At 36.5% G+C, this 15,125-nt stretch overlaps 1 protein-coding gene across 1 annotated transcript in view; it reads left to right on the top strand.

Moving 5' to 3' along the window:
• CNTNAP2 (contactin associated protein 2) overlaps positions 1–15,125 on the top strand; it is a 2,010,562-nt gene that overhangs the window by 789,476 nt on the left and 1,205,961 nt on the right. Inside the window, exon 4 of the mRNA XM_084788077.1 lies at positions 9,184–9,331. Within this exon, the coding sequence (XP_084644203.1) occupies positions 9,184–9,331 (148 nt within the window). The remainder of the gene's footprint in view (positions 1–9,183; positions 9,332–15,125) is intronic.

Genomic DNA, 15,125 nt, shown 5'->3' with positions numbered 1-15,125 from the left:
GGTCTCACAGATTCGTTTCCTCCATTATAATAGCAAAATGCTTGGTTTCCTAGTATGCATGCAGCATCTATGAGACTTAGCTCAAGTTAGGCTTCTATCTTGCTTCCCTCTTTATTGTATTGTATCATTGTAATATAAACATTGTATAATACCATGCTCCCCATTTCAATTTAGGTAGGGTCACCTTTTAATACTTATATCAGCCATAGTCCTCAGACATAGGTTATTTTATCTGCTTTCTGTGCCTAATATAACACTTACTTTCCCATATCTAAATGAGAGAAAGTCACAAGCTATATGTACCAGATTATTTTTGTCATTGTTTTGTTATTTGTCTGTTTTGTCAACTTAACATAAGCTAGAGTCATCTGAAAAGAGAGAACCTCACTTGAGAAAACGCCTCCATAATAGTAGGCTGTGAGTAACCCTAAGGGGCATATTTTTTCATTAGCAATTGATAGGAGAGGGCCTTGCCCACTGTAGGTGGTCCCATCCCTGGGCATATGGTATTGGACAGTATAAAAAAGTATTACTCCTGAGACTGTGGGATTAAGATCAAGACTTTCAGACCAACTCTGTTACAAAATAATAATAATAATAATAATAATAATAATAATAATAATAATAATAATACAGTTTAAAATTGACATAAACTCTATGGTTCAGTTAATAATACTGTGCCCATGTCAGGTTTTTGGCTTTGATTATTGTAAGCAATAGAAATTTCAAAGAAAAAAATCCATATGGGATCTCTTTGTATTATTTATGTAACTGCTTTAAGACTCTAAAGTCATTTGAAAATACAAAAGTAAAAGATTAAACATGCAGTTTCCCATTTGGCTTAAACTTTCCACTTCTCTAGTGTGCATGCGTGTGTATACATGGTATAAAAATAGCCAAGATTACTCAATATATGTGTTTATCTGATTAATTTTCAAGGCTTGAAAGTGTAACTTATTTATACTGCTTGGAAATTCTACATGAACAAAAAAATTCAAGACAGAATCCTAAGGTTTACAAAAAAGTAATGGAAATGTCTTTGTAAAACAGGCAACTATATTTTTATAGAGCAGAAAGAAATGGCTTAAGAATACTGATATCAAAACTTCACAAATGAAATGAGCCCAAAGCACAGACCTATTATTGCACATTAATAACATATTACTAAATTTAAAACACTCTAAAAACAGACAAACCAAGGATGATACGTGTTTACTTATTGAGTAAGTAAATTTTAAAAAGATTGATAAAACTTTTATAGTTACATTTTTATAATACATGAAATAATTTCTTCATATTTACTGTGACATTTAAATATTGAGATCAATATACAGTCTCAGATGACATTTGGTTTATGATTGTGTTGTCTTTTTTTTTTTCCTGTTAGTCTTTATTTGGTTTTCTTTTTATCTCCTCCTGGGATGATGCCACAGTAGCTACTTCCCACTTGTCTACTTCCATAAGACATTTTCCAAAGTCAAGTTGAAAAAAATCGATCTGAATAGCATCATTTTATTCTTAAAGCAATCCAGTAGCTACTAAGACTTGGATGTTTTCATGGTCAGTTATTCAAAAGGTGTGAATCCAAACAGCTCTCTGATTCCCTTTTTCTTGAGGAATCTTTCTATATGCTTGGCTAACAAAACCCATTGCTTGTTAGCTTTATCTTAATGCTGAAAATCCACAATATTATTACAAATGTGCATTATGTGTTACATCTGCTTGTTCCTGGAACTTTACACAAAAGTAAAACAGGATTATGGTGAACAACTTTTTACCTCATCTTTAGATCAGAGGACCGACTTATCTGCAATTTGCCTTTGCCATCTTTTCAGTTCTTTGCTTAGATGATCAAATTTTGCTCCAAAGTTAAAGGCATGGTCATCTATTTGTAGTCTTAAATTATTCAGTTCAGAAAAGAAAATAAAAATTTCTTATGCATAGGAGACCGTGAGCAGAGTTGTGCAAATATCAAGCACATTGCTGAAGTGACATTTAATCGATTATTATTGAAAAGAGAAAGTGTTAAAGGTGTGAACAAAATATAGAATTTCTGTCAATTGGGTGCTGCAATTGTGTCCTTATTTCAGGTCTAACTCAAGCTAACATGGGTGTCTCTGTAGGACACCAATAAAACAAATACATTTGTTCAGCTAAGTCAATTTTGCTAATTTGTTAAGAAGAATCTGTTAAGTGAATCATTTAGCATCCTATTTAAAAAAACAAAGGGTGATAATTGTGCAAATTATTCTTTCTAACCTATTGAGTTGGCAACATGTAAACAAAAGCAAGTATCTATACTTTGAGTGACTTAATTAAGTTCATGCAAATTGAGGCTTTAATTTAGAAAAATGTCCCTTGTCCTATGCTCACTGGCTTAAGGAAGAAAGAGATCAGATGGAGGGAGAGGACCAGAGAGCTGTAAGAGGAGAAAGAAGATTGGACAAAACGGCAGTAGCCTCTGAAACAGGAAGCTGTTCTCCGAGAGGGAGGGTACCCACCAGTGGGGAGTGACTAAGGCCAAGAAGGCATCTGATGCAGCAGAAGATCCCAGCACAAGAGGATAGGAAGAAGGCAGTGTTAGCAAAGGGAAACTGGGGAAAATAGGAAAGGCAGCACACTTTGGAGATATGCAGACAGAACTTTTTGCTTATGCTTTGACTATCAGTTTGGAGCACCTCCGGCCTCCACAAATAAAGATGGCTGATAGAACTCTGAAAATGCCAATGTAGGGTTGCCGATGAGGTAAGGCAATTGATCTCCAGTATCTGTCTTAAAGTGAAGGATCCTTGACAGAGATTGGGATGGTCCAGAAGACAAGAGAGCAGCCACCACGACTTCCTTGTTCTGGAATCTAAGTGAGATCACAACCGCAAGGATAAAGAATATCAAGTATTCGTAAGAGTCATATGTTCTTAGAATTTACAAAAAAAGGCTTGAGACTCAGATTATTAGTGCCGGAGATTAATGGTAGGAGAAAAAAAGAGATGGCTAGTGAGACCCGTAGTCTTGGAGAGTTGCATATAAAGTTGTCTGGGAGATTAAAACAAAGTATGTTATAATTCAAAACATTAATAATGCTTAAAGAAATGTAGTGGGGTTCTTTAGATTTACCCCAAAGGGATGACACTTGATATTTCTTTCACTAATCATTTTCAGGCAAAGGGGGTTTTTAAGGAAAGAAAATACATGAGAATGGAAACAACAGGAAGGAAGAAGGATAAAGGGTGCCAAAGATTTAGGAAACATTCCATTATAGAATGTGGGAGGGGACTAGGGAGGAGCAAGTTGTGGCCACCTCTTTGTTTACCCACATATCTGTTGACACTCACAGTTTGTTTCTAGAATGATCAACACTAAAGCTAATAGACAAGGCGGCACACACGTTTTCATGTAAATGGAACTCTCCTGCTGTCTTCACTGCTGCTATGACTGATTATGCGCATGCAGCATCCAAACTGTTTGCCAAGTGACTATAACCATTTACATTTCTAATGTGAATGCAGAAGGAGCCCACTAAAACATTATTGTCATAGTCCGTGATGTTTTCTAGAGTGTGGCTATACTTTTGATTACTGTTATTTTAATTTGAATTTATCTAATGACCAGTGATACTTAAAAAATACTAACTAGATTTGATATTATTAAACTCAGAAAAGTGAACTGAGATGAAAATTTTAGGGTAGTTGAGATACTAGAAAATTAAGAGAGTTCTAAGTAGATGAATTTCCTGTCTAGTATTTTCTGAGAACTTCAGGGAATAAAATTGAAAGAGGCTAATTAAAATGCTCTCACCATTTTCTTCTTAATTTAAAGTAGGAAGTTCCACTTCTAATCTGGATCTTTTAAAAAATTATTATTATTATTATTATTATTATTATTATTATTATTATTATTATTATTATTATTAATTTACTCACATTACATCCATTCTGTAATCCCCTCACTCTTGTCTTCCTGTTCCCACCCTCCCCACCCTTCTGATCTATTCCCCTCCCCTATACCTCTGACAGGTGGGGTCCTTCTCCCCCACCCTCTGACCACAGCCCACCAGGTCTCATTAGGATAGTCTGCACCACCATCCTCTGTGTTCCCACAGGGCCTCTCCGCCAAGAGGGAGTGATAAAATCCCTGGCACTAGAGGTCTTGTCAGAGACAGTCACCCTCCATGCCGTTTCCCCCTTCCCCACGTGGAGAATGAGCTGTCCATTAGCTACACCCAAACAGGGGATGTCCTTGGTTTACACTGTCCTTGGTTGATGTATCAGTCCATGCAGGTCCCCCTGGGTCCAGACACTGGGTCCAGATCTGTCAGCCTTGATAATATTCTTGTAGAACTCCTGACAACCCTCACCACACCCCATTGCCCACCCCATAACCCCATAAGCACCATAAACTCAAGAAAAGCTACCTTTACAAAGCATACCCGGAAGACAAGATCTGTCCCTGGCCTGAGACGCTCAAGACTTGCTTCAGTTGAGAAGAACAGCCGTGTAAATACAGATGAGAATCAGTCAGAAGAGAGCAGAATCCTTGCATTGAACATTTTGGCTAAATGGTAAAACTGTGTTTACTGAATTAAGGTTTGGCCTTTTCAACGGCCTTCATTGAGGGAAACTCAAAAGAAACACCCTATGTGGTTGATTGCTATCTCTTTATACCAGTTGTTGAACATGTTGTTCCTGGTGCAGAATCATATCTTTTGCATGAGGATTTGAGATATTTTGTTTTACGCTTAGTACCAGGAGGGTTAGGCTTTAAGAAACTGTTAAAAGACCGGCTGAATCCTGTCTATGTGTTCACTAGAGAAGGAATCACACTTTACACTTGATTTCAGCCAGATAGTTGAAAAGTGATGTTAAAGCTACACACACAGACACACACACACACACACACACACACACACACACACACACAGACACCACACCACCTACTTGCATATACTCATGCACATGTAATTGTTGGTTTTTAATACATTTTTTCCTGAATTAGCATATAGATAACAGCATTAACCAAATATTATATAAAGACTTCATTCAAAAGGCAAAAGTTCTCTTTCTAACATCCTTCTTGACCATGTCCCTCTCTCCCTACACACTAGAGTGGTATTTTACCAGCCTTCAACTCATAAATCACTTGCCGACTCCTAACTTCACCATGGACCAATTAGCTGTTTTTAAGCTCACGTTTGTCATTCCTGACACAGCTTTATGCACTGTGTAAAACATTCATATTATCTATTGGTTGTACAGTAAAATATTATTCAGCAAAACAATTAGAGTATCACAGGGAAATTTTACCAATATCACCTGGGGTGTAAGAAACCATGGGTATGACCTTGGTCTGATATTCAAGGAATGCAAAGCTAATCATCTGGTCAAATAATTTTAAGGTACTTACATAATGCTGAGAAAATTAAAAGGAAGAGGCATACTCACCAAATTAAGGCTAGGAGTTCGCAAAGAAAGTGCTGCCTCTAACAAGCAGGCAGACTCTGTGACCTTTGTTTCATATTTGCATGGGTTCATGAGCCAAATGTGTTTTCTCAGCAAACTTCAAGTGACTCTCTGATATGAGCTTACTAGATTTGATAGATGAGAGAGCTAATTTCTTTTTTTTACTGCTCGTGTGACTCCTCTGAATTTTGCATGACCATTTCCATTACTCCCACAATCCGTGATTTCTAGCTATTTTGCATAATTATAATGACAACCTCATAACTCTGGGAATTTTTATTCATTACCCTAGTGTCTTCTTGAATCAGACCATCATGTTCTATTTTTTTTCTTGTATGAATATTATCAGGCATATGGCTTATTAACTGTAAATAGAGAATTAAAATAACAAGAATGTGTATATAAGTGGCTAGGAATTGGGGCATACGGGTTTTTATTCATCCACTTCATGAAGAAGTAAATAAGGCGCTGTTGGCTCCTGTACCTCAGAGGCTCAATACAGAGGGACCAATGCGATGCAGTCTATAAAGTGGCCTTAATATAGTTGGGATTTGAGAAGCATGGTTGGGGAATACACCTATAGTCAGAAAGTACTGTCAGGATGTGTGTGACCAACTTGATAAACACAGTGACTAGAAATTCTAAGTTAAGAGGCCAGAAAGAGTGAGCATGAGGTACAACACACAAGCAATGGCACTCTACGTATGTTTCTCACCACGGGGCAACTTGGGAAGTCACAGTGATGCTACAAAGAGACAAATCAATTTTTCAACTTTGTTATAAACTGTTATACTAGGAAAAGAAAAGTAGAATTGCAAGTAGAATTAAATGGAAATGATTGTAGGGACCATGGTTTGTAATGTCAAAGTGAAGACTAGACACTTCCTACCAAAGGAGAGGTGTTGGCGCTGGCACACAGTCACCCACATCAGGAAACATGTATCTGATGTTATTGCTTTCCTCCTGTAATTTCCTAAGATAACTGCTGTCCATAAGATGAAGAGGTCTATCTGTGTCAAGTTACACAATGGCTAAGGGGTTTAGGCTCAGTTTTAATTAGGCCAAGTCTTTAATACCCAACATCTCATTATACTGCTGGGTCTATCATGGTTTTTATGTAAGGGCTCTGGAGAAAGCGTGAAGCTTTACTGTGCACTCACCATGCTTACTCTATACATACAATGTGTTACAAGTCACAACTCTGACCCATGCTGGTGCATTTGAGGGGAAACATCAGTTCACACATCCCACATAGGAATGCTTCTAAATCTACCATGTGATAAATTACATGCTTCGATTGTTTAAGATTCTTTCTAAAAGTTTGCTGACTTTTAAATGCCAAATCGCTACAAACTCTTCAGGCAAGGACTTTGGATCCTGTCTGAAGGCAGTGGAGGCTTTCCTTTGGAGGGTGATAGCCATAGCTCATTGCTACAGCACCTGTAAGCATGCACCCAACCCTAGCTGGTTTTGAACACCTCCCCCCTACCCCCACCCACCAAAAAAGGGAAAATAAAATCCTCCAAGGAGATAAGCTGGTAAAATGTAGTCACCACATAGGTCAACGGTCAACTGTAGTTGAGATTTTTTCTTTGCAAGATGAGGAAGAACACCACTATATGTGTGCTGCTAAAGCGCAAAGCACATGGGGCAGAGAGGTGTGTGGAATGCTAACCCTAGAACGCATTATCTAATACTTCATAGAAATACTTGCTCCTATCTTGGACCATTTGAATTACAGCTTCAGCCATATTAGTGTACCTGGAAAATTTTAATGATTAAATAACTTTAGTACAATTGATTATTTTAAAGTTAATCTTGTGAGGGGCTTACAATGTATCTCAAAAATTATATTTTCTCTGTGTCTGTGAAATTTATAGTGTTGCCAGTCTAAAAGTAACAGAGAAATTAAGCATTGCATTATACTGCTAGTTACTGATTGTAAAGCATTGTGAGTTACATGACTGCTATGTTAACCAAAATTACAACAGTAAAAACATTCTACCCTGAACAAACATACAAATCACAGTCAACGAGAACAAACAGTAGGAACAACATATAACCGACAGTCCTTCAGTGATAAACTCTGCTGCTGTTTTCAAACCTCTACAAAGTTCTTATTATGTGGTATCTGTTCAGATGAAGGTTCAATTTTGAATTGTGTTGTTTTATAGTACAAAGCTTCAAATTCCATTTTAATTTTCAACTTTTGAGGAAGACTTTCAAATCTTAGTGTTTTGTAAAAAAAAAAAATAGTATTTTTTGTTTCTTCATTTTTCACTTATGTGAAAATTTATCACCATTAGAGAAAGAGTTAAATTATGGGACAGAAATAATTTTCAAGACCAGTGGTAGTTTAATCACAACGGGAAACAAGCTCTGATGGGCAATCTTCATTTGAGTCGATGGTACCTCTCAGACTTAAATTGCCTATATCCAAACAATGGAGGAGGTATTGGTGCTAATGGCCACAATAGAAATATATTTGGTAAAAGTGGATCAATAAAGAAAACATTGATTGCGCCAAGCATTTGTGGAAACAAATATGAAAAGCAAAATGGATCATCTGGTGGATAGGACAGACACCAGTTCTATAATAAAAGTGTGGATGATGGAAATTCTTAATCTGATTTGCTATTTTGTATTAAAGTATATAATATGAAAATAAAATGTACTGTGCCTAAGTGGAAAAAAATGCATTCCTCTCTCTCTGAAAATATAGTTTTCAAATAAATCAAACAGATGAGCTTATGACTTTGCCCTGGTTTCTCTTGTCTAGTCACTGTACACCCAGGCATCACACTTCATCTTTGTTGAGTCCAAATTGGACTAGAGAAAATAATATACTTAGAAAAGTTAGTTGCAGAATATACAAAAATCTTTAAATAATAACATTATATAAATATTTGGGTTATTCTCTTAAATCCTTGACTGTACCTCTGTCTGTTTCCAGAGACCTGTATTCTCTATACTTTCTGGTGTTTTTCTGTTAGTCAATACTCTTCCAGTTGCTTGGAAAAGAAACTGGAGGACCGATCAGAGAACCAAACAACCCAAGGCTTCCCTACAGGCAGTTCATGGGCTGTCACCACAGAAGCACCTGCTTTGACACCTGTCACTGTGAAACGACAGTGGAGCCTATCGTAGCTCTTTAGGAAGATACTTATATATGTAAAAGGGTCTGGGGTTACTTTAGCCTATTTGCCAATTAAATGATATTTGTCCCTTTTCTTCTCCCACAAATGTGAATGTGTAAATTACATGCATAACTCTGCACTTGTGGGGTCACCTGTGGGGACTTGTATTTGGAAGCCCAATGTTGATTTCTTTTCTCCATCACGTATTTCATGAGACAGGTTTTCACAGGACCAGGAGTCTACCTGTCCTGTTAGTCTAGCTACATTGCCTGCTCTGAGGATCCATCTCTGTTTCTGGAGTGATGGGACCCCTGGAGGCCCCCCACATCTGATAACTTTTGTATGCGTTCTGGGTACTCAATAATCTTCAGTCTGCATGGCAAATATTTTACCTCCTTAGTTATCTACTGAAAACACCAAAATAATGATTTTTTTTTAAATAAAAGGAATGTAAAGCTTCATTTTTCACTTTTTTTTTCTAATGTGAGAACATAAGACTTCATCATCGGAGAAGAAAATTATTACATAAAGCGCAGGCTTGTCACTGAGGTGTTCTTCGAGGGTTTTTAAATGTGTCTTTTTCTTTGCAGGCTTTTCCTGGAAATGTCAATTCTGACAGCGTGGTCCGGCATGACCTGCAGCATGCCGTTGTTGCCCGTTATATACGCATCGTACCCCTGGACTGGAACGGAGAAGGCCACATAGGGCTGCGCGCGGAAGTCTACGGCTGCTCATACTGTGAGTATCAAGTGTCAAGTTCACATTTGTGTCATGGGACATCTTCATTGAAACAGCTATACCTATCTCTTTTTTTTTTAAATGTTGCTTACACTCTTTAAAATAAACTGAGATACACACACACACACAGAGACACACACATACAGTACTGGGTTGTTTTCCCTATTTATGATATAATTATGCAACACATGTATGTATGTATAAGCATACAATAATACAATAACTGAGCACTGAGGGCTGAGGAGGTGAAACGCCCACCGAGCCATCACTAAGTCGGGAGTTCTGTTTCAGCACCACATTACCAGGTGTGGCGGTTGATGCCTATAATCTGAGCACAAGGCACGTAGAGGCAAGAAAATCAGAAGTTCAAAGTCATCCTCAATTACAGAGTAAGTTTGTAGCAAGCATAAGATGAGCTGTAGAAATCTTGTGTCAAAAAAGTCATCTAAAAAAGAATTTTAAAAAAGAGTTAGAAGGTGCTTTGCTTAGTACACTGAAGCAGTGAAGTTTATTCATTACTAAGATGAACTCATGAATTATTTAAAAAGAGTCAGTCTACCTAAACCCCACCCTTATGACCTTTGGTAAAGAAGTAAGGGCCATTTTGAACACTCCCTTTACCTCATGTCTTCTGTAACTTGTCATTCTTACTTTAAAAGTCAAGAAGTGAAAATTTTAAGATTTTAAAAATGTATTTATTTGTGTGTGTGTGTGTGTGTGTGTGTGTGTGTGTGTGTGTCCACGATATGTGTGTGGTCAGGGAATAACTATTCAGAATGAGTTCTCTTCTACCCTATGGTTATGGAGACCAAGTTGTCAGGCCTGGTGACAAGTGTCTTTACCTGCTTAGCCAGCATGCTGGTCTGCACCTTTGGATGTTGATATCTCTTATATTTCAGTAGGTTTCATTTTAAAAGTTCCTTTTTATTTAATTGTGTTTTAATCCTCAAGCAGGCTACCAGGAAGAGATCTGATAGGCTGTGATCTTATAGTGGGGGACAAGGTCCCCTTCTGTCGCAGACCTAGGGGAGGGGAATGGGATGAAAGAGGGAGGGAGGGGGAACGGGAAGATACAAGTGAGGGGATAACAAATGAGGATGTAATTAAATAAAAATTTTTAAATGAAAGAAAAAAATAAAAAATAAATTTAAAAAAATAAAAAAATGAAAGAAAAGTGATTTTAATCTTTAATCCTTTTGAAACAATATTTGCAAATATTTATCATATTCTACACTTGTAAAAAGATACACATTTAACATACTTATTTCTCCTTCCAGTATTTATGTTAATTACTATACATCATTTATGTTAATTACTATACATTATATGAAAAATATTACATTGTAAAAGAATAAAAAATAAAAATTTAAAACGTTCATAACTATATCACATCAAAATCTAACAATTTCAATCTAATATTTCAATTTGGGGAATGGAAGAATGTTCTCTTTTTTCTCTGCATGTGATACAGAGGGCCATCCTTGTCCAAGAGAGATTTTCAATGTGAATGTCGATAGGTGCTTCAAGTGTACCAGTGTTGATTCCCAAATATACTGCTTTTAACTTTGCACACATATCTATAATAAATTTCAATTTATAAATTAGATGTGGCAAGAGATTTGCATTGCTAATTAAATAGAACAACTAAACAATACGTTGAAATTAAAGGCGTCTAAGCTTCAGAAGTCCTTTTTATTTCTAGAATTTACTATTGGATATTTTCGCAACATAGTTGAAAGTGGGCCACTGAAATTATAAAAATCAAAACAGCAGATAAACAACAGGAGACCAATATATTTCTCTTTCTTTCTGCCGTCTTCTTTCCTTCACTTTCTTTCTTCCCTTCCTCCTTCCTACCACTCTGCTGGGCCTCTTTATCTTCCTGTATTTCACTTTACGTCTTCTGCTTAAGTAGGACCTCAACTACATCCATCAAGACTTTAGCTCTAGAAGTTCCTTCAGGTCCAACTTGACGATGGACCCTTTTAAGAAGCTTATGTCTAGGCTTACTTCTTTGAGAATCCATGCTGACGCAGGGCCACTGTAAAGATTGCCTCATCATGGAAGCTGCTAGATAATATAAGTGCTATCTGCAAACACTGGCCTCATAACATTAAGTCCCCAGTATTTGGACATGTTTTCACAGGAAAAGGGAAAATGTTGGGAATAGACAGGAGTGGGGGTGGAGGGGTTGGCATATCAGCTTTCTGCAAGAAAACTGCCGTTAGAGTTTAGCCTATCATTTCTTATAGATCCATAAACATAAATAATCACCATGACCATAAAGTGCAAATTTTCCTTTTTGAACAAGCATCTTAAAATTAATGGAACACTTAATATTTTATAATAAAGAATGTGTAAGACTTTCATGTCTATGAGGATTTAGTTGCAAAGACTCTTGCAAGCTGTGCTGCAAAGATAACAAAATAATATCTTCATAGTTCACAGGCAAACTCTTAAGGATGGAATAAAGTGGTCATAAGGATTATCTAAATTTTCACACATATTAGTTTTATTTAATTATGACATCATATACATATTCCAAATGTATTGAAAAGAGGAATGGATTTAGCTCTTCAGATGAATATAGCACTTTAAGGAGATGAGTTAGATTGTAGGGAGAAGCAAACACAAACCCTAATATAAAATATGGTTCTTGCTACTGTGTCTTATGGTACTCAGAGATACAGGAGACAGAGCACCATCTAACTGCTTTACCTTATTAAAATATTTCTTAGAACTAGCCATATTTTGAGATATTAATTTTTTTACTTTTACTGTATAAATGAATATTAAAGTTGATAATCATTGAGTTATTCTTAGATATAATAATATATTATTTATTATATAATAAATATAATAATAATAATAATAAACTTGTTGTTGTTGTTATTATTATTATTATCATTGTGGTAGAGTAGTTAGTTGTTGATGTTTCTGATGAAATGTATGTGGAAAGTTGTGGAACTCTGTCTTCTAGGTGTGACAAGCTGTTACAATTATCTTGAAATCAAGGCAGAGAGAATTATCTGTATGAGACTCACAAGATTTAGTTCACTCATTCTCTTTTGAAAGTGGGAAATTAAAAAGGCAGTGTTTTCACTGGGCCCTTCTGTGCCAGAGTATATGCACACTATTCAATTGGCTGTAGGAGAGAAAGGGTCTTCTTCCTTTCTGTTTCTCCCTGTAAGTTGGTCATAGTTGAATTCATGAGTTCCCCAAGTTAACCTTGGGTAGAGTTATCATTTTAATGTATCCTTGTGTTTTGTCCATAGTGAAGAAGTGTTTATTCATGCCTCCTACTAAAGAATATACAATAGAGGATAGGGTAGCATACATTTAATATAAGCCATTGTATTATACTAGTGTGTGTGTCTGTGTGTGTGTGTGTGTGTGTGTGTGTGTGTGTGTGTGTGTTCTCAACTTTGCCAAGAAAGAGTGACGGTTATACAAGTTGTTAGATCAGTTTATATCTTCATAAACTGTTTGAGAATTCATTTCTCTACAAACTGAGACATTTTTTCATTAGTTTAAAAGTTGTACATTTTATATTTACATATTACATACTCATTATAGTTCATTTTCTTTTAATCATGATCTTCCTGACATTTTAGAGATGTTATGATTGTGGGTCATCCGTGTTGTCTTTATATTTTGAAGTGTTTATTCAAAATATCTTGCTCATATTGGTGCTATCTTTTATTCATTTATTTTTTTAAATGAGTTTAAATGGCTTAAACCATTGTTCTTTCTCATTTACCCTGTCTTCCATGCAGGCCTTATTAAGATCTCTAGAAATATCTCATTTGTAGTATGCTTTTCTCTAAAGGTAATCATTGTAAAAATCTGTGTATTGATGAGGTCATTTAAGACTCCAGTGCAAAAGCCTTTTCAGGTGTAGCTTAAATATAATAACACATTCTATAGTTGTAGCAAGTCCATTTGTAAGATATATAGTCAGTTTCCTCAGGGGATTTTTCCATTACGACTAGGTTTTGATAATTACAGAACCAGAAAAAGAAATAGCTGAAGCAAAACAGGAGCCAGTCTTTGCTAGAAGAAGTCTTCCATGAAGCAAAAATCACAAATGTTAACATTTGTATAATAGATGTCAGTGCAGTGCAGTAGATGATAAGTAGAAACAAAATTGAATACATATAGCAAGACAGAAATTTAAAAATAGCATTGTAATTGCTTAGGCACTGGCCCTAGAGGCCTAAGAATCTGATTCTTACATCCTAATTCCTTGTTAAAACTAAATTTATAGATGTGATAAGTAGTCTTGGCACAAGAAGTTCAGCATGCACCATCTAGGTGAGCACCACCTTTCCTTATGTTACTCACAGAACCTTTCAGAGAGCTAGGGTTAGTAAAAGTATGCAGGCAAAGAAAGAGGGTCATGGCGCACACCTTTAATCCCAGGACTACAGAGGCAGAGGCAGAGGCAGAGGCAGAGGCAGAGGCAGAGGCAGAGACAGAGGCAGAGGCAGGCAGATCTCTGTGAGTTTGAGGCCAGCCTGGTCTAAAAAGTGAATCTAGGACAGCCAAGGCTACACAGAGAAACACTATCTCTAAAGCCAAAGACAACAAACAAACAAACAACAACAACAAAACAAAAAACAAAAAAAGAAAGAAAGAAAAGAAAAGAAAAAGGAATAAATTCAAACCCTGATTGGAGTGTGGTCTTTGCCCACAACTTAATTTCATTTCTATGAACCTGACGGGTAACTTCTGTCTCTCAGAAGAGATTTTTTTAAAATTCCTTATTTAAAACAAAGTTTGTAGTTGTTCATTATAGCATAAACAATGAAGCGATGCTAGCATCAATATGATTATAGCAAATTAACCTTTGAAGAATAAGAATTATCGAGCAGTGCCGCTCAACACTGGTAAGGTTACTTTTGTAAAACTGGGTTTGTGTCTTGGTTTCTTTCCTAACCTAGCTATCACATCAACAATCCAGGTTCCATTATATTATTTCAATAATAGGCTTCACAGCACAAGAAGTGAGCATCCATTAATCTCTTCTTAGCCCTCTAAGCTAAACAGGCTTCTTCCCCGTGTACATTCCAGCAATACTTGAACTTTGTAGCTTTCCCCATTCCAGCTCTCTCTCCTGATATCTTTTGGACCTCTCCCATGGCTGGATCCCTTACCTTTTCCTCTCTTTTCTACTCCCCTGGCTGTCAGGATGTCCAACCCTATTCTCTCATTCTCTCTCCTGCTCAGTGTTTGACTGTAAGCTGCTTTATTGGCATACCAGGGAACAATTGTGGAGCAGTGTTTACACAATGTTGAGACAGGAGATTCTCAGAACAAGGATTGCAACTGTATATGGGGGAAGGGCAGGGAGAGGTACAGAAATCAGCATTTGAATTACACAATAACCTTATGCCTACAAAATACCTTGAAAATGTTTCCCTTTTGCTCCAGGTATTAGCCACAACTATTTAGCAAATAACTCAACATCCAACTATGACAAATGTACGGCTAACTTTGTAATTGTTTTAAGCCTTTTTGGATTTGAATTTAAATAATGTGACTAATGGTTATACATTATAAGTGAACCATTGTTGTCTACTTCTTGGCATTTTTCTTCTATGCTGGTTTGTGATCCAAACAACCTGCAGCAGTTTTTGTTTTGTTTTTGCTTTTTGTTTTTAATGATACCCTCTGATTCTTTTTCCTTTGTTTGGAAAACAACTTAGTAATCCTAAGGAACTCTTTTCTGCACACTAAGTAATGACTGTCCACCACTCTGAACACACCAAATGTACAGATCACATTCTTTGCT

This window comes from Acomys minous (assembly GCF_964271855.1).
Source record: "Acomys minous genome assembly, chromosome: 6".
Lineage (NCBI taxonomy): Eukaryota > Metazoa > Chordata > Mammalia > Rodentia > Muridae > Acomys > Acomys minous.
Note: the sequence above shows the minus strand (reverse complement) of the source record. Positions and strands in the feature narration are given on the sequence as shown.